This window comes from Neofelis nebulosa, chromosome 18 (genome assembly GCF_028018385.1).
Source record: "Neofelis nebulosa isolate mNeoNeb1 chromosome 18, mNeoNeb1.pri, whole genome shotgun sequence".
Taxonomy (NCBI): Eukaryota; Metazoa; Chordata; class Mammalia; order Carnivora; family Felidae; genus Neofelis; species Neofelis nebulosa.
The window spans coordinates 38,100,839-38,122,818 of record NC_080799.1 but is presented as its reverse complement, the minus strand read 5'-3'; the positions used below and the strand labels follow the sequence as shown (position 1 = coordinate 38,122,818).

The following is a 21,980-nucleotide window of genomic DNA, read 5'->3' as shown; positions in this document are numbered from 1 at the left end:
AGCTTCCTGTTAAGGAAGGGTCCCGAGAGTCCTCGCCCGGGCAGCTCTACCACGTGGGCGTGGTTACGGCGTGGCGCCGGCCGACGCGCGCGGAGGAGGCGGGGCCGCGCCTGCGCAGGCCGCCTATTATGGCGGCCGCCTGAGCCCGGGGTTGAGAAGGCTCAGCCGGACTCCGTCCTGGTACTCGCGGCGGGTAAGTTCCTGGGAGAGGCGGCTGGATGCGGGGAGTGCAGGGAGCCTCCTGGCAGCGAGCCTGGCCTCGAAACCGGGCTCCCATGAACCTAAAGCCCAAGTCCGCTTGGTCTCAGTGTTCCCTTCCGAGCAAGGGTGTAGGGAGAAGGAGCTCTCTTGTCATGTGAGTTTCTGTCCCGGGCCCAAGCAGCCACCTCGGTTCCGGATTAAGAAGAGACAGCGAGGCCGAACTATGAGTTTTGAAAGGGTTTCAGGGAGTAGGCAGGACGGAAAGAGCCCCGGGGGAGGAGGAGGTCCCTGGGGCCCCTGACCCCAACTCTGGGCGGTGGCCCCTCCAGCTTCCCCGTCTTCACCCCTGGTCTGTATTATCCTACGCCTGGCCACCTACTGTCAGAGAAAGCAAACTGCTTTGGGGGGTAACCCTGACTGGGGAACCGCCGTAGAAAGCATGACGGCGTCTTAGTCTAGCCCCTACAGCTTGTAAGAGCCAAGGACACACTTGTCAGCAGGTGCTGCGGGATGAACCTGCAGCCCCAAGGAAGTCGGAGGGGATCCCATCTGCAGTGTGGGTGCCCTTTCCCTCCTCTCCAGTGAGGAGAGCGGGTCGAGGCACATCCATTTGTAGCATTCCCAGACAGATACTCCGAGTCAGCTGTTCCCAAATGGAAAAACTTGTTGCCTTTCTCCATCTCCAAGCATGCTCGTCAAGAATTACGATTATTGCCATAATGACTGATACTTACTCTTTTTCTTTATTTGACCCAAACCTTAAAACTGATCCTCGTCTTGTTTAATCCTCACACAAGCCCCAAGGTATGTACAAGACACATCTATTCCCCCATAACTGATTCTAGAAGAAGCCCTTTAAAGGGGTTCCACTTCATGGTTCTCAGTTGTAAGGCACATTTCCAGGAAGCCTGGGTAATTCGGCTTTTAAAACCGAAAATTCAACTAGCATTTAAGAATATGAGTATTATTTTGGTCCGTCTTTAAGAAAAGCTGATGTGTAATTGTAATATTACGCTCCTTTGTGGCATGTCATTTTTCCAACAAAATGGCACTATGGCAGGGAACAGCATCCTTTGGTTCAAGTTTGACTTTTCACAGCATCGTCACAGGGGATCTTTTTTTTTTTACTTCCAAAACTATAGGTGGAAGTCCTCAGTTTCCCCCAGGACGTCTTTCAGTGCTGGGAGAGCCACATCTACCTTTAAGACTTTTGGTCCTTTTTTGGGATCCAGCCTAACTTTTCCAGTCCTCATTGGCTGAGTGCTTCTGCCTGAGGATGGGGCATGTCTCCTCCATAACTTCCACTGGCATCATGAAATCATGCATCATTTTACTAGCTTCACAGCCTCCCTTCACAACCCACTTGGCTCTGTCCTGGCTTACACTGTCATGTGGGAAGAGCCAGCATAGAGACTAATTTAACAAGGTGTCAGCTTTTTCACGAAACAACTTTTGGAAACTTTTGTGAAACTTCGGCTCCCCCACATCAAGTCCTTAAACCTAGGAACTTCTGTTACACGTGCTCAGATTGTGACAGTACGTGCATTCAGATTGCAAGGAGAGCCTGTTTTCCAGTTGAGGAAATGGAGGCCTGAGAGGTTTCATGACATGCCTAACACACACAGCTAGTGCACACACCTAAGCCAGGTAAGAAACAGTCCTGTCGGGGGTTATGGGCAGGTTTGGGCCGAAGGCCTGAAACCACCCCCAGGACAAGGAACTAACAGCTGTGGACCACGGACAATGCTCAGTGCTTTACGCCCCAGGACCCCTGCACAGTGAGAATATAGCTAGAGAAGCAGGTCCAGATAGGTGACGTAATTTCCCCCAGGTCTCATCACCACGAGGTGGGAGACTGGGGTGTATACATGGTTCTGCTTGATGCTTTTTGATGAGGCGGACCACTCGGTTTGGAGGGGAAGCCTTTCTCTTCTGGCCACTTTGCCTCAGGTGTGGTTTTCCAGACTTCAGTTGTTGCTGTGTTAACCTGCATAATTTCCTCTATCTACATATCACCTGTATAGTGAGCGCCCCTTGGTTGCTTTTCCTTTGCATCTACTCTTTTTTTTTTCTTTTTTAAATTTAAAAAGAAAGTTTCAAAGCAACGAAGGGCATTTGGACAGCTAGGGTCAACTTCTAGAATAAAAAAAGTAAAGGGAAAATAAATGCAAAGCGCGAATTGAATTGACTTTGTAAATCCAATACTGTTTTAGGCAAAACCAGCTACGAGAGACATTTGCATGAGAAACAAAGACATTTGCATGAAAAACGGGGATAGTTGAGTATGGATGGAGTTTTATTTTTTTTTTTTTTTAATTTTTTTTTTCAACGTTTTTATTTTATTTTTTGGGACAGAGAGAGACAGAGCATGAACGGGGGAGGGGCAGAGAGAGAGGGAGACACAGAATCGGAAACAGGCTCCAGGCTCCGAGCCATCAGCCCAGAGCCTGACGCGGGGCTCGAACTCACGGACCGCGAGATCGTGACCTGGCTGAAGTCGGACGCTTAACCGACTGCGCCACCCAGGCGCCCCATGGATGGAGTTTTAAATGATACAAAGGAATTAATCATCTTAGATCTGCTAACGGTCTTGTGGTAATGTAAGAACATGTGTTAGGAGACAGACGCCAGAGGAATATAGAGGTAAAATATCTAGAATTTACTCTCAGTTCAGGAGGGCAAAAACCCCAGTAGATCATTTGACCTCCTATGACAAGGTGTTGATGATCATTGGATCTAAGCAGCGGGTATATGCCTGTTTATCATGCTATGCCCTCAGCTTTCTAGTCTGTTTGAAAATTTTCACAGTAGAAGAGTTGGAAATTAAAAGGGAAGGATATCAGTATACATGGAAATTCGGATCCCTTGCCATAAATAAAAGATTACTGTGCGAACACAGTGCAAACAAAATAAAACAATTCTAGCTGGATTCTTTTCCCTCGCGAAGGCCCTTGCAAAGGCCCTGAGACTTTCTCCTTTAGGAAAAATGAAGGGAATTACAAAAGGAAGCATTTTCTCCTGGGGTAATGCAAAGCTGTTTAAGTATTTACACTGTTCCCCTTTGAGACCTGCCATCCTGAGGACCTGATCTTGCCTTCCAGGTGCTCCTGTCCCATGATTCCCGTGGAGCCCGGCCATGGTAGCTGGCCCCCACCCTGGCCATGGACGAGGTCACCTTCAAAAGTGACACTGTGCTGTCAGACGTCCACCTCTACACCCCGAACCACAGACACCTCATGGTGCGGCTGAACGGCATGGGGCAGCCTGGTAAGACCCGGGTGCATGTGGAGGGGCCCAGCACCCTGTGGACCCCGTTTTGTTTGCTGTTTTCTCCTACTCCTCTCTTTGGGGAGAAGATTGGGAAGATTGGATCATTCAGCTGTTTTCACTCCATTTCTTTTTTTTTTTTCCCAAGCGTTTATTTATTGAGTGAGTGAGAGAGAGAGAGAGAGAGTGTGTGTGAGCCAGGGAGGGACAGAGAGAGAGAAGCCCGAGCAGGCTCCACACTATAAGCACAGAGCCCAACACAGGGCCAGATCCCACAAACTGAGATGACCTGAGCCAAAATCAAGAGTTAAGACACTCAACCAACTGAGCCACCCAGGCACCCCAACCTCACTCCACTTTTTTTTTTTTTAATTTTATTTTTTAAATTTATCTCCAAGTTAGCATATAGTGCAACAATGATTTCAGGAGTAGATTCCTTAGTGCCCCTTACCCATTTAGCCCATCACCCCTCCACAACCCCTCCAGTAACCCTCTGTTCTCCATATTTATGAGTCTTTTCTGTTTTGTCCTCCTCCCTGTTTTTATATTATTTTTGCTTCTCTTCCCTTGTGTTCATCTGTATCTTAAAGTCCTCATGTGAGTGAAGTCTTATGATGTTTGTCTTTCGAGGACTAATTTCACTTAGCATAATACCCTCCAATTCCATCCATGTAGTTGCACATGGCAAGATTTCATTCTTTTTGATTGCCGAGTAATACTCCATTGTACGTGTGTGTGTACGTGTACCACATCTTCTTTATCCATTCATCCATCGATGGACATTTGGGCTTTTTTCCATACTTTGGCTGCTGTCGATAGTACTGCTATAAACATTGGGGTGCATGACCTCACTCCACTTAAGCGCCCTCTTTCATAGAGTAAACTGTGCTTTCCTGAGCACCTACTTTGTGGAGGGGGAGAGGCACCAGGACTTGATGCTGGGAGTGCAGCAGGGGATGAGCCAAGCCCTGCCCTCAGGGAGCCCGTGGTCCAGGAGGGAGACAGGCTGGAGCTCCCAGTGGCACCCCCACCACGGGCATTCTGGCCCCCTTCATCGGCCCCCTGCATCACTTGTTCGCCTCCGGCTCCTCCCACCCGGGCTCCCTGGCTTTGCTCTGCACACCTTCCCCCTGCTCCTCTCCCCCGAAGCCAAGGGGATCTTTTGAAAATGCATATCACATCAGTGCCCTGATGTAGACCCTCCAGTGACTCCCTCTTGCTCTTAGAATACAATCAACTCTTTAGCCTGGCCCATGTGGCCCAGCCTGACCCAGCCCTTGCCTGTGTGTCCACACTGATCTTTCTCTGCTCCTTTCCGTCTTTTATGCGCTGCATGCACTTCCTCCCTCAGTGCCTTGGCTCTCACCAGTTTTCTACCCAGAAGGTTCTTCCCTCCCAGCCCTGACTCCACATGTCACCTCACACAGGTCCTCCCTGACCACCCTCCCTGGCTTTGATTTCCCTGTATTAGCCTGTCCTTGGGTGCAGTGCTCCCCTTTCTTTTTTTTTTATGTTTATTTATTTTTGAGAGAGACAGAAACAGAATGCAAGTGCATTGGGGCAGAGAGAGAGGGAGACACAGAAGCAGAAGCAGGCTCCAGCTCCAAGCTGTCAGCACAGAGCCCAACGTGGGGCTTGAATTCACTAACTGTAAGATCATGACCTGAGCCGAAGTCGGATGCTCATCTGACTAAGCCACCAAGGTGCCTCTGTAGTGCTCCCCTTTCTTTGTGTCCCGTGTGGATCCTGAACTCAGGAGCCTGGGACTCAGATCGGTGACTGGCCTAGGGTCAGACAGCCTGGGGTGCACCCCTGCCTCCAGCCCCCCTCTCTGGAACCTGTGCTCTTACTGAAACTTGTCCCAGTAACTCTCTAGCCACCAGATGGGGACGGCTACTTGGTGTCCTTGTCCCATCCTCCAGATTTTTTTTTTTTTTTAATGTGTATTTATTTTTGAGAGAGAGATAGAGCACAGTCAGGGGAGGGGCAGAGAGAGAAGGAGACACAGAATCCGAAGCAGGCTCCAGGCTCCGAGCTGTCAGCACAGAGCCTGACGTGGGGCTCAAACGCATAAACCATGAGATGATGACCTGAGCCAAAGTCGGACACTTAACCAGCAGAGTCACCCAAGCCCGCCCCCCCCCCCCCCCCCCCCCCCCATCCTCCAGATCTCAAGAGGTGGAACAGTGTAGTGTGGAGGGCAGCAGCAGTTTAGGAATGAGCAGACTCCGGGTTTGAGTCTTGCCTCAGCCATGTCCAAAGCTGTGGGGCCTTGTCAACCCACTTAATTTCTCTAAGCCTCAGTTTCCCCATTTGAAAAATGGAGCTGGTGCCACTATCTTCATAGCAACAGGGAGGGCTAAGATAATGAGAGCTAAGTGTTTTCACGGGAGACGCTCATCACGTGGTAGCTGCTCTCAGTGGCCCCAGCATCTGGGCTGGGTCCAGCGGGCCTTTGCTGCGGGCATTAGGATGCCTCCATCTGGCGTTTAAAACTCTGGGTGGAAATAAGATTTTCTGGAAGGAGGAGACAGCTTGGAGACACTCTCCTTTTGTGTTCGTCTTGCCTTTCAGTTTTCCTGTCCCAGTTCAAGCTTCTGTGGAACCGAGACTCTCGGACAGACTCAGGGGCTGAGGGTGATGGTCGTGGCACTCTTCTTGCCAAGGAGACGCCGCCATCCGGGCCGGGCAGTGCCAGGCCCCCTCCGGGGAGCGGCCACAGTGACGCCACCAGCCAGGTGGGGCTGGGAACTCGGCTGGACGAAGACGGGGATTTGGACGTGGAGAGGAGACCACCGACTGCTTCGGACCCCGAGCTAGCAGGGCCTCCGAGAGACAAGGTACATCCCACGATTCTAACGCAGGAGGAAGAGGACCCACTGGCAGATGGAGCACGAGAGAGCAGCCCCCGGGATATCGTCAGAATAGGTAAATGCAGGTCCGGTTTGCACTGTGGGTCGCACCGCAGTGCTGATCACGGCCCAGGGCGTGGGCCGTGTGGGGGGGTCTCTGTGTGCAGGCCCTAGTCTGGGTGCAGTAGGACCAGACAAGGGACCAGAGCCAGCTCCGCGGAAACTGAGAGCAGGTGGTGCCGCTGCCAGTAGGGGGAGCTGTTCAGGACACACAGGTCCCCTCCCCACTGCCCCCAGGGTACAGTCCAGGCCACTAGGCGTAGCTCGCAAGGCACCGCACACCCTGCACACCCTTCTATGCGCTTTCTCGCTGCGGGCCTCTGCTGTGCTCCACCTCCCTCTTGGAGAGCCTGTCCCCAGCCTTTGCTTTCTTAAATTTTTTTTTTTTTTTTTTTTTTTTCAACATTTATTTATTTTTGGGACAGAGAGAGACAGAGCATGAACGGGGGAGGGACAGAGAGAGAGGGAGACACAGAATCGGAAACAGGCTCCAGGCTCTGAGCCATCAGCCCAGAGCCTGACGCGGGGCTCGAACTCACTGGCCGTGAGATCGTGACCTGGCTGAAGTCGGACGCTTAACCGACTGCGCCACCCAGGCGCCCCCAGCCTTTGCTTTCTTAACACGTTGCTAGTTGTTATACGTATCAGCTTAGCCATCGCCTCCTCCAGGGAGCCCTGCTTTTACCCCTCTTGCGTCGATGTTCTGATCCAACTCAGTGTGCTGGGGCCATGAGTCAGGGTAGAGTTTGTGGAAAACTTGGCCAGCAACAGGGAGCCATGGGAAATTCTGGAGCTGGAGCATGGCAGGGGGGAGAAGGAGGTGGACCAGAATTAATCTGGAGGAGGCTTGTGGGCTAATCAGACGGCCTGGGAGCTAGAGGCCAGCTAGGAAAGGGGAGGCGGTGACATGGCAGGAGAAGGGAAGGAATGAGTTCTGGCAGACGTGCAGGGCAGCATCACGTGGTCACCGCTGGGCACAGGGGCTTGATGACACCAGGATTTCAGATCTTGGAAGCGGGCACATTAGAAACGCCAGGAGCCGTAGGGAGCTGGGGCCGGAAGTGAGCCACTGATGTTAAACACCTGTTGTGTTTAGACATTTTATCTGCATCACTTCGTAAAAAGGAGTCTTGACAGCCCTGCTCTGAGGGTCAGGGGGAGTGTACTCATAGGAGGTGACAAGCTGAGGCCATGCAGCTGGGGGCAGTGAGGAGGTTCTGAATCCACGTCGTCCATCTCCACAGCCAGGACTCTTGCCACCCCGACACTGCTTGTTTTGGGGGAAAAGAACTCTGAATTGAGTCTGTTCATTGAGATCCAGGGTCCCACAACCCCTGGCAATGGTGCAGGTTGGGGCCGGAGGGTCAGTTAGGGCCCTCTCAGAAGCAGAGCAGCTCTTCTCCATCCGCGCAGCCATACGACTCATAGTTGCTGAGTGTCTGCTTGGTACGAGGCCGACTGTTCTAGATTGTTCCGTTGGGGGTGATGTGTAATTCACACCAGAACCCTACTCCATGTTTTCCATGGATTACCTCTATTCTTCACAGCCTTTCCAGGGGTGAGCATGCTCATTTCACAGATGTGAGATTTGAGGCTCAGAGAGGTTGAGGAACTTGCCCCAGGTCACACAGCCAGTCAGTGGCAGGATGACGATTCACACTTAGGTCTGTCTACACCACAGCCTATGTTCTTACTCAGTGTCACATGATCCGAACATTGGAAAGTTCTGTTCTGGGGAGCTGTTGGCAGGGGGGTTGGGGGGAACGCTACGATGCCTCATTTTGCTCTCACTAGTCACTTAATTGGCTTCCCTGAGCAGAGAGTGGCCGACTTGGTTGTTCATACTGAGGGTTCGGCCTCTGGCGTGTGTGTGTGTTTAACATGCTGAGAATTTACCATCTTGCAAACTGAGAACAAAGTCCCACAGCTAAGGGCCAGTGTATGGCCAGGTTCCCGGCCAGTCCATCTCACGGACCTCATGGCGGGGTCCCTTCCTTTCAGCAAGCGTCATTCGGTCCTACCTGCCCCGAGGGAGGGGGAGTGCAAGGCAATTAAATTAGCTTCCAACAGTAACCTCTTGTTCCAACCGTGACGTAAGGGACCAGGTCTTGGACTCTGGCAACCGGCAGAGCTGGGCTTTGACCCCCCACCACCCTCACAAGCCCGGTGATCTTTGACAAGTGTCTTGCACACCCAGAGCCTGTTTTTGCACCTATAAAACAGAGTCCAGGATACTGCCTTTTGATGATAATGTAATAAATAATGCCCAGTAAGTGTCTGTACGGGGCCTGGTACAGAGCGGATGCTAAGCTGATGCCCGTCTCCTGACCACCCTTTTCCTCCGAGCCATAAACCAAGTCATTTTTTTCAGGGTGTGGACGCATCTGAGAAGCCAATTAAAAAATACGGAAAGAGAATGGTTTCCAGGTCATTTCAAGGGATTGTCAAAAACTTAAAAACTTTATCCATGGACCTGCTAGGAATCCACAGACCCAAGGTTCAAAGTAAAATATGGCCATTTTCTCTGCTTTATAGATAAACTGAGACCCAAAGAGAAGAGGAAGAGGCAGGGCTGGAACTCAGGCTGCAGCTTCTGACGCCCGTGCCTCTTCCCTTGGCCACGTTCCCTTAATCTCTCCAAACTCTATTTCCTCATCTGTAAGATGGATGTAACCGCTTCTAGTTGTGAAGAACGAGGAGATGGCTCACAAAGAGCTCTTAGCACAGTGCCTGGTCACATCGTTACCTTTAGTCCCTGGGGTCTGCTCTGAGTGCAGGGAGGGAGGCTGGCTGAGAGAGAGGGAGGTTCCCACAGGTCTAGAGACATAGACGAGACTCTGAAACTTTGTCTCAGCCCATCTGCTAAGCCCAGTTTCTCATGGGCATAGTGCTCAGCATGGGAGGAGGCCCATGGGAGGAAAGACGGGCCGCACCCAGGGGATGGTGCATGGTGGGGGTGCGAAGACTGGGGAGGGGGCAGGCCGGGGGCAGCCGACACCGAGGGTCTGGAGCAGGGCTGCAGAAACAGAACCCCAGGGAAGCCTCTTCCCTGCCACTCTCAGTTCCAGGTTCTTCAGCCTGCCAGAGGGGTCCCCCTGCCCATTGTTCTTTACACCGTGTCCCTGGGCACCCTTTTGGGTCCAACCGCACGCCCGCCACTTACTAGCTCTGACCTCAGGCCGTCTGCTTCCCCTCTGTCAGCCTCCTTTCCTCATCTGTGAGATAGCACCCAAGCCCATTCCCCTGGTGGTTTTGAGGGTGAGATGAGAGATTGCCCTCAGAGCGTTTGGCATGGTGCCCGGTTCGGAGAAAAGGTGCTTTTTCCATAACTTTTACAACCACAGTGCTGCGCATTGGCCTCAGTGTGTTCGTCTGTAGGTGGGGTGGTGATGGCTACTTCACAGGGCTGTTGTCAGGATCAGGTACAACCTCGGTGGCCCCTGGCCTGGCTCAGGGGGCATCTGTCCAGTCAGTGTTCAGTGAAGGGACTCTGTTGTTGGTGGGTGGGTACGTGTTGGGCTTTGGTGGCCTGAAGTCCTGAAGGGTGCGTGTCGGGGCTAGACGTGGCCTCTCCCGAACCACCAGTATCCTGTCCAGCCAAGGTGCCACCAGGCAGCGCATCAGTCATGCGTTCAGGGATCAGATTTTAAGTCTGCATGTCAGGCAAAAATCTTGGGTCAGATTTACCCTGGAGAAGCCCACAGAGCAGCGGCCCCGATTCTCAGGAGGAGCTCACACGACCGGTCTCTCCCCTGGCCCAGGGACAGGTGGCTGCCGCTTTGATTGAGCACGAGAGAGATTGCCTTCTGTTCTGGACCCCGCTCGTATGCACGGCTCTCGGCTTTCACAGGACTCCCTGAGATGCCGGCACTCAGAGCGCGGGGACCCCCTCGCCTCCTCGGGCAGACCCTCACGGAGGGCGCGTGGGGACACATCCCCGTGGGCCTCAGTCCCTGCTCCTGTTGTGAGTGTGTGGTCTGATCTGTGCAAGGCTGGCGGTTACACGGAGCTGCCCCACTGTGTGCATGCCCCCCTGTGCGCGTGCCGTGTGCATTTTCCTCTGGTGGCTGTCACCATCTTGCTTAGAAACATGGCAGCCACGGGGCACCTGGGTGGCTCAGTTGGTTAAGCGTCCAGCTTCAGCTCAAGTCATGATCTTGCCATCCGGCAGTCGGGCTCTGTGCTGACAGCTCAGAGCCTGAGGCTGCTTCGGATTCTGTGTCTCCCTCTCTCTCTGCCCCTCCCCCACTCACACTCCATCTCTCTGTCTCTGAAAAATGAATAAACCTGAAAAAAAAAATTTTAAGAAATACGACAGCCAGCTCTGATTAACAGCAAGGGTATTTGCCATTTTCCTTTTGCCCTTTGGTCTCATATTTCTGTTCTCTCCCCCTCGCCCCCATACCTCCACCGACTTTAGCTGAATATAGTTTGCGCTTGAGAAGACTTCTTATCATAGTTCACCTAAGAAAGGATATAAGCTCCAAGTTACATTGTTGACTTCTGGTGTGGTTGTAAGTGTAAGAAAATACTTGGAGGGGCGCCTGGGTGGCTCAGTCGGTTAAGTGGCCGACTTCGGCTCAGGGCATGATCTCGCGGTCCGTGGGTTCGAGCCCCGCGTCGGGCTCTGTGCTGACAGCTCTGAGCCTGGAGCCTGTTTCAGATTTTGTGTCTCCCTCTCTCTCTGCCCCTCCCCCGCGCGTGCTCGCTCGCTCTCTCTCTCTCCCCCTGAAAAATAAATAAATTTTTAAAAATTTAAAAATTAATGGGGCGCCTGGGTGGCTCAGTCGGTTAAGCGGCCGACTTCAGCTCAGGGCATGATCTCGTGGTCCTTGGGTTCGAGCCCCGCGTCAGGCTCTGTGCTGACAGCTCAGAACCTGGAGCCTGTTTCAGATTCTGTGTCTCCCTCTTTCTCTGGCCCTCTCCTGTTCATGCTCTCTCTCTGTCTCAAAAATAAATAAATGTTAAAAAATTTTTTAAAAAGAAAAAAAAGAAAATACTTGGAATGTGTTGTGACTCCTACCAGCTTACAGTTGATCAGGACAACAGGAGTGTGTTGTAATGTAACATGCAGTTATCGAGCATCGTGAAGTGCTGTGTGCGTGTTTGACGAGGTGGGCCCACGACCCACGGTGACCCTAGTCTTCAGGCTGTGGGTCCGAGACACCCAGTTTTCTGAGCAGCCTCAGGGCCTGCACTGTGAGTGATGCTCACCCACCCGCTTCCGCCCCGACCGCTGCGTGGCCTGTGTTTCTGCCACTCTCTGGAACACCCGACTTCAGTGCCCATCTAGCCGTGTTTGCAGACGCCATGCGCCTCGTCTGTCTGTGTTCTGTCCGTCTGCATTTTCACAGTGGCCCTTTCTCTTTTGGTCTCCATCCTGTCCAGAGCACACCATGGCCACCCCCCTGGAGGATGTTGGCAAGCAGGTGGGTAGGCCCCATCCACTTCCTGTGGCCCTGTGGGGTCTCCCCGGAGCCTCACGTCACCTGTCATTCCTGGTCCGTGTCTCCTCCAGGTGTGGCGGGGCGCCCTGCTCCTGGCAGACTACATCCTCTTTCAGCGGGACCTCTTCCAGGGCCGCACCGTGCTGGAGCTCGGGGCGGGCACGGGGCTGGCCAGCATCATCGCAGCCACCGTGGCACGCACGGTATATTGTACAGGTAAGCCCGCCACCTCGGGCTGTGGGGATGTCGTCTCTTGGCAGGGAGTGTGCTATCAGAAAGGGAGGAGCGGCTGGGAATTGGGCCTTGGCCGCTGTTGATTTGGCCATCCCGTTCTGCTGCTTTCTCCGGCCACACCCACAGTGCAGGACCCCTCACTCCAGGAGGCACCAGCTACCCCCCTGAAACCTCCTCTCACACCCCATCACCCTGGGAAAGAGCAGACGTCTCAGAAAACCGCGAGGAGCAGGCCTTTTATAAGGCTTGAAAACGGGTTTATCTTTTTTTCTCAGTTGTAGAAATCTTGCCTACGTGTTGTGGAAGCTTTCTAGGGCAGCAGATACAATTTACTCATTTTGTTACCAACCCCAGATCCATTCAACAGTGTGCAATTTATGCAGCTCTGGCCTGCAGTATGCCAGACACGGTCTTAGATGCAGGAGATCCAGGAGCGAATAGAACAGATGAAGTTGCTGTCTGCAGGGAGCTTTGCAATCGATCATTACACAGTTTTTTCCCTTGTGGTTTGTTTGTTTGTTTGTTTGTTTGTTTGTTTGTTTGGAGCGTACCTACTCCCAGACAGTAGCTGAGATCAGACTGTGTATTCTGTGCTGTGTGTTGCCAAAAATGTTGAAAAATGTTTTTCCCAGAGCATTTTCCAAACTCATTAGAAATTATTTATAAATATGACTTTTAATGACCAGGTAATATTTATCTCTGGGCATTTTGGTGGTTGCCATGCGTTTTGGTCTTTTTTGTTTGTGTTTTTCACAGTTGTCCGTTGCACCGTGGTGAGCACGTTTGTGCCCCGTTGTCTCATAGTCCTCAGGCTGGACTCCTAGAAGCAGGCGTGACCCTTTATAAGCTTTTGCTACACATTGCCAAGGGATTTCTCTTTCAGTGTTTTATCTTGCATTAATATTTATACCAGCGTGGAAACTGCGAAAATATTACAGCAAATGCCGTGTAGCCCTCACTCCCCTCCCTGCAGTGATGACGTCTTACTTAACCATAGTTCGGCGATGATGCCGGCAGCTCGACGCGGGAGCAGCGCTCTCGGCTCCCCGCTGGCCCACACACCCTTTCAGAGAGTGGGAACCAGCTCGTAAGAGGGCAGTAGCTCATCAGCTAGTGTCGCTGTGCCTGACATCTTCCACATCTGCTAGACGGGAAGGGGCCTCTGCTGCTGTGGTCTGCATCTCGTTGACGCCCGGCCACCTGCTCATGGTGCCCATCTTTTGCTTCTGAGACAGGAAAGGAAGGTTGGGGGTCGCCTGGGACGGGGCACGCCTGGCAGATACTCCGCATCAGCCACTGCCAGGAGTCCACGGGGCAGCCCCCGCCTTTGCTCCATCACTGGGTCGTGTCGGCTGCCAGCGAGCGCTTCTTAGAGTCAGGCCATAATGCCACCCGCGGGTGCTCTGCCCTGTGCCTGGTGCCCAACTTCAGGACGTGACCAAGCTGTCTTACCCCTGAGAGGGAGGTTTCCTGGCACAGAGAAGAGAGCTTGCCTCTAGACAGCACGCTACAGTTTGCACAGCCTCTCGCGTGCTTCTGCACCTGCTTGTACCTTCACAGTGAGCCCGGGCATTTGCCAGGGAGCCGGGCACCAGTCTGTCCAGGTGGGCAGACTAAGGCTAAGGTCGGGTGGCTGGCCCCAGGTCATACACACAGCTACTGTCATGTGGGGCGCGGGGAGGGCACCGGTGGTTCATGGAACAGAGTTTTCCACGGAGCAGAGTTGTGAGAGCTCCCTCAGCAGCTGGCAGAGGGATAATTGGGGGCCAGCCCCAGGCCTCTGGTCTACCACCACGCCCCCTCGGCCAAAGCTGCTCTCTTCTGTCCCATTTTCTGTGTCAGAATCCCACACGAGATCTATTTGGACAAGAACTGCCCTAAACACTGACAAGCCGCTGGACTGGTGTGTGCAGTAGTCCCTCGAGCCAGTGGCCCAGGGAAAGGGACAGATGTGTCCCTGTGCTGAGCAGGGCACTTCCCCCACCCACAACCAGGCTCTGCGCGTTCCTTGAGTCCACAGTGAGTGATGGGACAGAGTCTGGGCGTCCAGAGCCGTAGGCCAGGCAGGCGTCCCCACACGGCCTTCGGTGCCTTCCACACGTGCGTTCTCCTGACGCATGTTAGGGGTTTTGGTAAGTTTTGGTAAAATGCCCACACCCCGTGCCCATCAGGGATGGATGCACTGACTGTGCCTGGGTTGTGCTGAAATGGTGAGAGACACCACCTGGTCAGAGCAGTGGGAGGCTCGGGACGCACGACGGCCGTGACGGCGAGTCACGCACGGGAGGGCACCCGCGGCTCGTTGGAACCCGCTGTGCGTCTCGATTCGTCACATCCAAACACCCGCGTCTGTGTCACACGCGCTAACTGCACTGCGAGCCCTCACCCCTTCCCTCTGGAGCGCACACAGAGTCCGTCCCCACCAGCACCATCAACTCTTCCCTAAGGGAAAGGTCATCGAGAAGAGCCTCAAGGGGAGCACACTGAACCGTGGCAGTGCGCACGCGGGAGACCCTCTCCTCTTCGTCTTGTGCCTCTCTGCAGTCATGCTGTCGTCCCAGCTCTCTCCAGGCAGAAACCGGGGGGTGACAGTGTGGTGACGGCTGGGGTCTTATGGCCTGCCGTTCTGTTGTTCCAGATGTCGGCGCAGATCTCCTGGCCATGTGCCAGCGAAATATTGCCCTCAACGGCCACCTGACTGCTGTTGGAGGTGAGGCCCGGTGGGTCTTCCAGCTGGGGGGAGGGTTCTCTGGCAGGTGGGAGAAGCACCTTGCACTGTGACACTGGGAGATGGGGTCTGGCCACTGCCCTTCTGGGCACCGCCCTGGCTTCCCAGAGCCTCACGTCTGATGACTCCGTCCTCGTGCCCTGTCCTCCTCCCCGCATCCCCCGCCATGTCCGGCTTTAGCTTGCTCCCTCCTGGACATCACAGTGGCCCCCACCTGGTCTCCCAGCTCCTTGTGTGGCCCGCCCAAGGTGTCCTCCGGGAAGCATCTAGAGTGACGATGGAAGCCTGACCCCTTAAGTCCCCTCTGAAAAAGCTTCAAGGGTGAAGTCTGAGCCCCTCTGCCTCCCAGCCCTCGTGGGCTGGCCCCTGCCAGCTCCCCCTCCCTTTTCCACTGACTGCCTCACTGGCAAGCAGAGCACTCATGTCACAAGTTCCTCCCTCTGCCCAGACTGTCTCCCCCCCCCCCCCCCGCACCACCCACAGAATCCAGTTCATGTGACGGAAGCAGCGGCCACCCTCCCCTGACTGTACGTGCAGACCCTTCCCGAGCAGCCGGGGGCGCTCTCCCACTGCCCGGCCGCTCCAGCCCACGGGCCTCAGGCCCTCCAGGTCTTCCACTGCTGTCTGAGTGCACACCGGACCCCTCTGCTTGTCCAGGATCTCGCTGGGGTCTGGCCCTGCCGTCTGCGACGCCTGCCTCACAGGGCTCCCTCCGTTCTGGTCACCCTGGCCTGTCTGAGGCTCCCCCCTCCGGCCCTTCGTGCTGCTGCCGCTAATCATGCTCAGACCTCCAGACGAGGTCCCAGCTCCCTACCAGAGCCTGGCTTCGCCTTGAACCACTGCATTTTGACCTGTGTGTGACTGGGTGACACCCTGCTGGGCCACGGGGCCTGCCTGATCCCCGTCACATTGTTTGTTGAATGCCTAGTCAACAAGGGTGGAAGGGGAGGGGCAGGTTTGACTCACCTTCTTTGGAGCCTTCCCTGACACCCCCGCCTGAACCCGAGCTCCTCTCTCCTACTGTGCTCGGCTTGTCCTCATCACAGTGCCCTGACCCCTGCCTTGTCGGCGTGTGCCCACCCGCCAGTCTCTCCTGGGCTGCCGGTCCCCGAGGACAGGGACACGTCTCATACACCTTTGTATTCCCCGTGTCCGGTGCCAGACCTGATGCTTGGCGCTCCGTGCTGGCGGGATGGAGGGATTTCGGCGTAGAAGGGGAAGGCTTATCTTCTTCCCCGACTGTTACTAGAGTTTGGACGTTCTGCCTGGTTTTGCTCTTGCAGGCGGTGTGGTTAAGGTCAAAGAACTGGACTGGCTCCGCGACGACCTGTGCACAGGTGCGCCCCCCACCCCCGTCCCAGCGGACTCACGGCCCCTTGGCCTAGCTCCCTGTGGCCTGGGCTGAGCTGCAGGCTCCCGGCTGTGCCACAGCCCCTCGGCCCACGGCCACTTCTCTCCGTCGGCTGATGAGTGTCAGCTCCTGGCACCTTCCACCCGCTCTGTCACTCAGACTGGGAGCGTCCCCTTACAGTAGGCACAGTGGCCCCTGAGCTACAGATGAGACCTGACGCTCAGGGCTGAGCACCTGCCCAGGGCTGGGAAGCAGCCTCGCATGCGGCACTCTGTCCTGTCCTAAGGACAGGGCCCCCCGGTGGGGGAGTTTTCTGAATTGATCACCCGGGCTGTGTCAGACCTACATGCTTGTGTGAACTGCCTGCTGTGTGTAAAGTGTCCTTTCCCGTCAGGTGTCAGGTGGGAGAGTTATTGCGTGTCGAGGGTCTGCCCATAGCCCCAGAGCTCCCCAGCCGCCCTTGAGGGCATGTCTAGTAACGCCCACTCCAGTGTGATGCCCTGGGAGGGGAAGCACCCTCCTCAGGGCCGCACAGCAGTTCACGGGACAGCAGTGCCCGCCCCTCGGTGGGGAGGCAGACCCCTAGCAGCCACGCATGCCGTTGCTGGGTGCAGCCCTGCCTGCTGGTGCCCGCCGTTCCCGGCTGGCCCACGGGGGAAGGGCCGTGCACAGGGTGGCCTCTCCTCTTTCACAGACCCGGAGGTCCCCTTCAGCTGGTCGCAGGAGGATGTCTCTGACCTGTACAGCCACACCACCATCCTGCTTGCGGCCGAAGGTGAGGCGTCCTGGTCGCAGCGGTGCCCCCGCCCCTCCTCCGCGGAGCCCTCCCAGCCCCCAGGCGCCCGCCGTGCCCGCCTGCGGTTTCCAGCCTGAGCACCATCGCGGGGGCACGTTTCTAGGGACTCGGTGCGGTGCCGGGGGTCCTCCCAGGGGCAGATCTGCCCGTGGTGGTGGGTTTTCCCCTCATGCCCGTTTCCTTCCCCGCAGTGTTTTACGACGATGACCTAACTGACGCTCTGTTTGAAACCCTGTCCCGCCTCGCTCACAAGCTGCAGAACGCCTGCACGGCCATTCTGTCTGTGGAGAAGCGGTGAGCTCCGCGCCCCCCCCTGGAGTGCGCTCCTGTCCGCGCCGGCCCGACGCGCACGCACGGGGCCCCTGCTGTGTGCCAGCCCGTGCTGCCCTCCCACACGTGACCTTGTGTCATCCCCCGGCCCTGTGTGTACCTGCAGCCGCCCCCGCCCTGCTGGTGGAGAGGAAGGCTGAGGGGCAGCAGGGAGCCTGTCACGCTGGTCCACGAGCAGACGAGCCCTTGAACGTAGCTGCACCATGGACGTGTGGCCACCACGCTGTCCAGGGCCTGTCTCTCTGAACGTCCCCTCCGGACGCCGTCTGTCTCCTCAGCACCCCAGGCCTCTGTCCGTCTGTCCTCCCCCGATGCAGACGGACCCCTCCACCCGGAAGCCCTGGGGCTCCCGCTGAGGGAGTGACCTTTCACACGGTTTTCTCCGGTCGTGTTGCAGCCCATAACCTGTCCTGTTTTGTTTTTTTTTATTTTTGAGAGAGCGCAGGCGGGCGAGGGGCAGAGAGCGAGGGACAGAGGGTCGGAAGCAGGCTCCGTGCTGACAGCCGCCAGCCGCCAGCCCGATGTGGGGCTTGAACTCACGAACTGTGAGATCATGGCCTGAGCCGAAGTTGGACGCGCAACCAGCTGAGCCACCCAGGGGCCCCTAGCCCACAACTTGTCTGAAGGCAATTCAGGATATGTAGCAAAAGCCATAAAACCTGGGTGCCTGGCTGGCTCAGTCAGTAGAGCCTGCCACTCTTGATCTCAGGGCTGTGAGTTCGAGCTCCATGTTGGGTGCAGAGATTGCCTAAAAATAAAATCTTAAAAAAAAAAAAAAAAAAAGCCGTGAAGCCAAACGTACTTAGTGAGCCAGCAGTCCAGCATCTAGAAATCCGCCCTATGGAAATGACCATGGCTGTGTCCACACCATCCATCTGGGCATATCGTTCATACCTAAAATGTCCAGGAGCCCCTTTGAGGCACACGTGACCACTGACAGCATGTGGATCTCATTTGGAGACTGGTTTTATAGACCACCCAGGGAGAACGCGAGACCGTCAGGAAAAGTTGAACCCCAACTGAACGTTGGAATGATAAAGAATTATCATTACATTTGTTTTAGGTGAAACAAAGAAACAGAAAAGGCTTTATGTTTTTGAGATGCTTGTGTCCATCTTCGCGGGAGAAATGCTGTGGTGGCTGGCCTTAGCTATTTAATAATGCATTCTGGGTGTGCGAGGGGCCTCAGCAGCTGTGAGCTGGTGGTGGTGCAAGTGGGGCCGTCCATCACACTGTTGGAAATTCTTCTTAGTAAAAGATGTGGGGAAGCAAAGGGAAAGAGGCAAAGAATTTGAGTTTCAGGTTGAATCGTGTTGCAGGTTGGGGTGGAGAAATGGCCAAGCAGCTGGGCTGGGAGGGCTCTGGAAGGACCCATTTGAAGTCGCCCTGGCCCAGGGTCTGGTCTGACGGCTCCTGGCCCACCCCCTCCCAGCGGCCTTCGGCGCCCACTGCTCTGAGGCCCCTGCCCTTCGTCCTTTGGTCACATATGCAGCCGTGGGCACCCCACGCGCAGATTCTGTGCTGGGGAAGTGGGGAAGCCGGCAGGCGGTGTTCTGCGTCCGCCTCCTGCACCACTTTGAAGTCCAGGGCGGGGCCCGTCTGTCGGGCGGTGGTATCTCAGGCACCTGACTCAACTTTCCTGAGCCCCGGTTCCCACGTCTGTGAAGTGGAACCACCTCCCGGGCTCCCCTGCAGATTCGGGAAGGAAGCGCGCCCAGTGCTCAGCACCAGTAGGCGTGCGGTGAAGATCCACCGGTGGGGAGTGCAGTCAGGGAGGCGGCGGGAAGGCGAGGCGTGTGTGTGTCGCCTGCCTGTTTGCAGGCTGAACTTCACACTCAGACACCTGGACGTCACATGCGAGGCGTACGACCACTTCCGCTCCTGGCTGCGGCGGCTGGAGGGGCTGGCTGACGGCCGGCTGCGCTTCGCGGTGGAGCGGGTGGAGGCCTCCTTCCCGCAGCTCCTGGTTTACGAGCGCATCCAGCAGCTGGTAGGTGCGGGCTGTCACTGCCGTGCGCGACACCGCGGACCCAGGGCCCCCACACGCGGGCGCCGCACCCCGGTGCTGCCGGGGCAGAGGGGCGGCTGGCACCAAAGACGGCGGTGGGGTCTCCCCATCCTGAGGGGCCACCGTGTCTGCACGTGGGCCCGCGGGCCGTCTGTCGCCCTGGACTTACAGGGTGCTCTTTCCCTGCGGGCAGTTCCTGCTGCGGAGGAAGTGGGCCAAGCACAGGAGGCGGCTGGGGTGCAGGAAGTCCGCCGGGGGGCACGTGGTGGGGTTCTCGATGCAGGAGCCCCAGTGCTGGAGGCCACACCTTCGCCATGGACATGGGCTGGCCTCCCCGACTGGGCAGGCTTGTCTAATGGCCAGTGGACCTTCCGACCAGGCCCGCTGGGTCCATCAGACTAGGCCTCTGAGGAAGCCTCCCAGTAGCGGTATACGGGCCGGGTACCGGGCCGAGCTCTTTCCTCCCCGGCCTCAGTTGATGACGAGACCAGGTAAGTCACCCCGCCAGGCAGCCACGGAGCTGGGGCCCGGCCGCTTCCCGTTACAGCTTTAAACCCCCCTCATGGAGGAAATCTGAGAAGTCAAAATTACCCTTGATAATAATCACTTACGTAACTGGGAGCTGCAGTCCAAAGGTCTGGGATTAATGTCTTTTGTTCTCCTTGCCTGTTGGCTGTGGGTGCCCCTTCTCCGGGTGTGTGGAGACCAGGTGGAGTTCTGAGGAGGACAGGGGGGAGGAGGGCCAACAGGGAGCCCGCCCAGCAAGCACGGCGCTGAATCCGTGTGGTTGCCACAGGCGAGGAGCTACCTTGTGTTTCTGGCTCCGCTGCCTCTGGGCCGCCCCCCACAGACGGCCAACTGTCCTCTGCCCGCAAGGACGCCGGGTTTCCACCGGGAGCTGGTGTGTGTTTGCACCTTCTCTGCCTGCCCGCGGTAGGAGGAGAGGCACGCGGCCCGGAAAGTCAGCGGCCACGGGGCATGGCACTTAAGAGCTCCCCAAACGGGAAAGCGGTGGCTGGCTGACCCTCTTCTGGCCCATCTTGATTGTGTGACGTCCTCTCATCCGTCCAGCTCCTCGCTCTCCCGTGGCGAGGCAGAGCGACAGAATCAGGAGGCGCTCCCCACCCTTGGGGCAGCTCGTGTGCTGTGTGCTGTCCTCCGTAGTGAATCACTTGCCTCTCTGACGTCGCAAGGTCTCCTTTGCGCCACTCAGGAACCCCCGCTTTCTCTGTTTGCTGCAGGAGCTCTGGAAGATCTTTGTGGAACCGGTGATGTGACCCACCGCATCCCCAAGCACGGCTTCTCGACTGTTCTTAGAGTACATCTCTAATAAAATCAAAAGCTCACGAAGTGATGTGCTTGAGATTTTATCGTTTTAAAAATGTGGCGCGTGTACGTTACAGGCCTCAAGACTGTTTTCTGGGGGCCGTGGCTGCCTCGCAGCAGCAGCCGGAGAGCGTTCTTGCTCTGGGCTGGAAATCGTGTCGTTGCCCGTGTTTTCCGTGCAGCCAGCTCATCACGCGCACTCCAGGGCCGTGTCGAGAGCTGCGAGCTGGCTTGGAATCAACATTCGCAACTTGATTCCACTTGAGTGGATTACTTGGAGGGCTCCTGGGGGGCAGGGGACCCAGGGCCCGGCCAGGGGCATTTAGTGCCCCCCTCTGTCACCTGCTCACAGATGTGTTTAATGTCCACGCCACACCGGCGGCAATAACACCACGCAGAGTGAGTGAGGCAAAGCAGCCTCATTTCCTTCCAAGGCTGCCTGTGATCCGTTCCTGTCCCTCTGGGGAGCCCCATTCAGAGGAGGCTGCAGGAGCTGGCCAAGTGACCTTTATTTTCTGTTTTAACTCTTTGTAAGCAAAATCATGGGAGCCCAGAACAGCCGCTCTTCCCCACCCTGTGTGGCTGCCCCGGGGTCCGTGCCATGATCTGCACCACAGCCGGGCTCCTTCCCCTCCTCCCCTGGGGCTCCCTGCTCGGCTTATATCACAGGAGCACATCTCCGTCTGATTTTTTATGTTTTTCTCTTTGGCTCTCCTGTCTCCGCCCCTTCCTGTTGCTTTACAACCTTTCCCACCATCTCCCCCTCCTCCTTCCGGTCCGGTCCCACTTCCTGCTGCCTGGGCCCTCCCTGCACATCCCGTTCCCGTATTGCTGCTCCTGCAGGCCTGGACCCCGGGCCCGGCATGTGCACCTCCCTGCCTGCCCCACAGCCCAGATTGCTCCTGGCATCTCTCTGGCACCATTCGGACACCAGATTAACTCACCTCATCCTCCCAGCCGGGACGTGACATTAGTAGTCTGGTTACATCCACTGAACAGTTGAGAAGACATCGGCTCTAAACAGAAAAGTCCACAGGTCAGAGCCCTGTCTGGCTTAAATATCCACATATTTCTGGCACACAGTCTGGCCCAAAGTAGGTACTCAACACAAACCGTTGAATGAACAATTAATAGGAACTGTGGCTGGGGAGAGGGTTTCCCAGTTGCAGACATTGTTACCTCCAGGGGCCCTTGGCAGTGTTTGCAAAGGTGTTGGTGGTCACAACTCCGGGAGGTGGGTGCTACCAGTCAGGGATGCTGCTAACATCCTGTAATGCACAGGGCGGCAGCGCTGAGGGTCAGAGATCTGGATCAGGGAGAATGTTAGCTTGTTTAGGAAAAAAAGACGGATCTCAGCTGAACGTGCAATGGATGAGTCTC

At 55.9% G+C, this 21,980-nt stretch overlaps 1 protein-coding gene across 6 annotated transcripts; it reads left to right on the top strand.

Moving 5' to 3' along the window:
* The first annotated feature begins 82 nt into the window (after nucleotides 1-82).
* On the top strand, nucleotides 83-20,628 carry METTL22 (methyltransferase 22, Kin17 lysine). Of its 6 annotated transcripts, XM_058710112.1 has the most exons (13): nucleotides 83-193; nucleotides 3,303-3,468; nucleotides 6,043-6,396; nucleotides 11,735-11,809; nucleotides 11,899-12,043; nucleotides 12,818-12,891; nucleotides 14,700-14,771; nucleotides 16,073-16,126; nucleotides 16,835-16,915; nucleotides 17,128-17,230; nucleotides 19,088-19,256; nucleotides 19,654-19,765; nucleotides 20,516-20,628. In XM_058710112.1, exons 2-13 carry the CDS (start codon nucleotides 3,363-3,365, stop codon nucleotides 20,602-20,604), a joined length of 1,434 nt encoding a protein of 477 aa, XP_058566095.1. In that variant the 5' UTR covers nucleotides 83-193; nucleotides 3,303-3,362; the 3' UTR covers nucleotides 20,605-20,628. The 6 variants fall into 6 exon arrangements, with proteins under 6 accessions (XP_058566095.1, XP_058566096.1, XP_058566097.1 ...); XM_058710113.1 differs by lacking the exon at nucleotides 11,735-11,809; XM_058710114.1 differs by lacking the exon at nucleotides 12,818-12,891 and having other exon boundaries at nucleotides 84-193; nucleotides 11,769-11,809.
* The last annotated feature ends 1,352 nt before the right edge of the window (nucleotides 20,629-21,980 follow it).

Bases quoted from the DNA above. Each gene is read 5' to 3' on its own strand.
- METTL22 (XM_058710112.1), top strand. From the start codon at position 3,363: ATGGACGAGGTCACCTTCAAAAGTGACACTGTGCTGTCAGACGTCCAC. The intron at 3,469-6,042 runs GTAAGACCCGGG...CTTGCCTTTCAG, and splicing joins GAACGGCATGGGGCAGCCTG to TTTTCCTGTCCCAGTTCAAG. The intron at 14,772-16,072 runs GTGAGGCCCGGT...TTGCTCTTGCAG, and splicing joins CCACCTGACTGCTGTTGGAG to GCGGTGTGGTTAAGGTCAAA.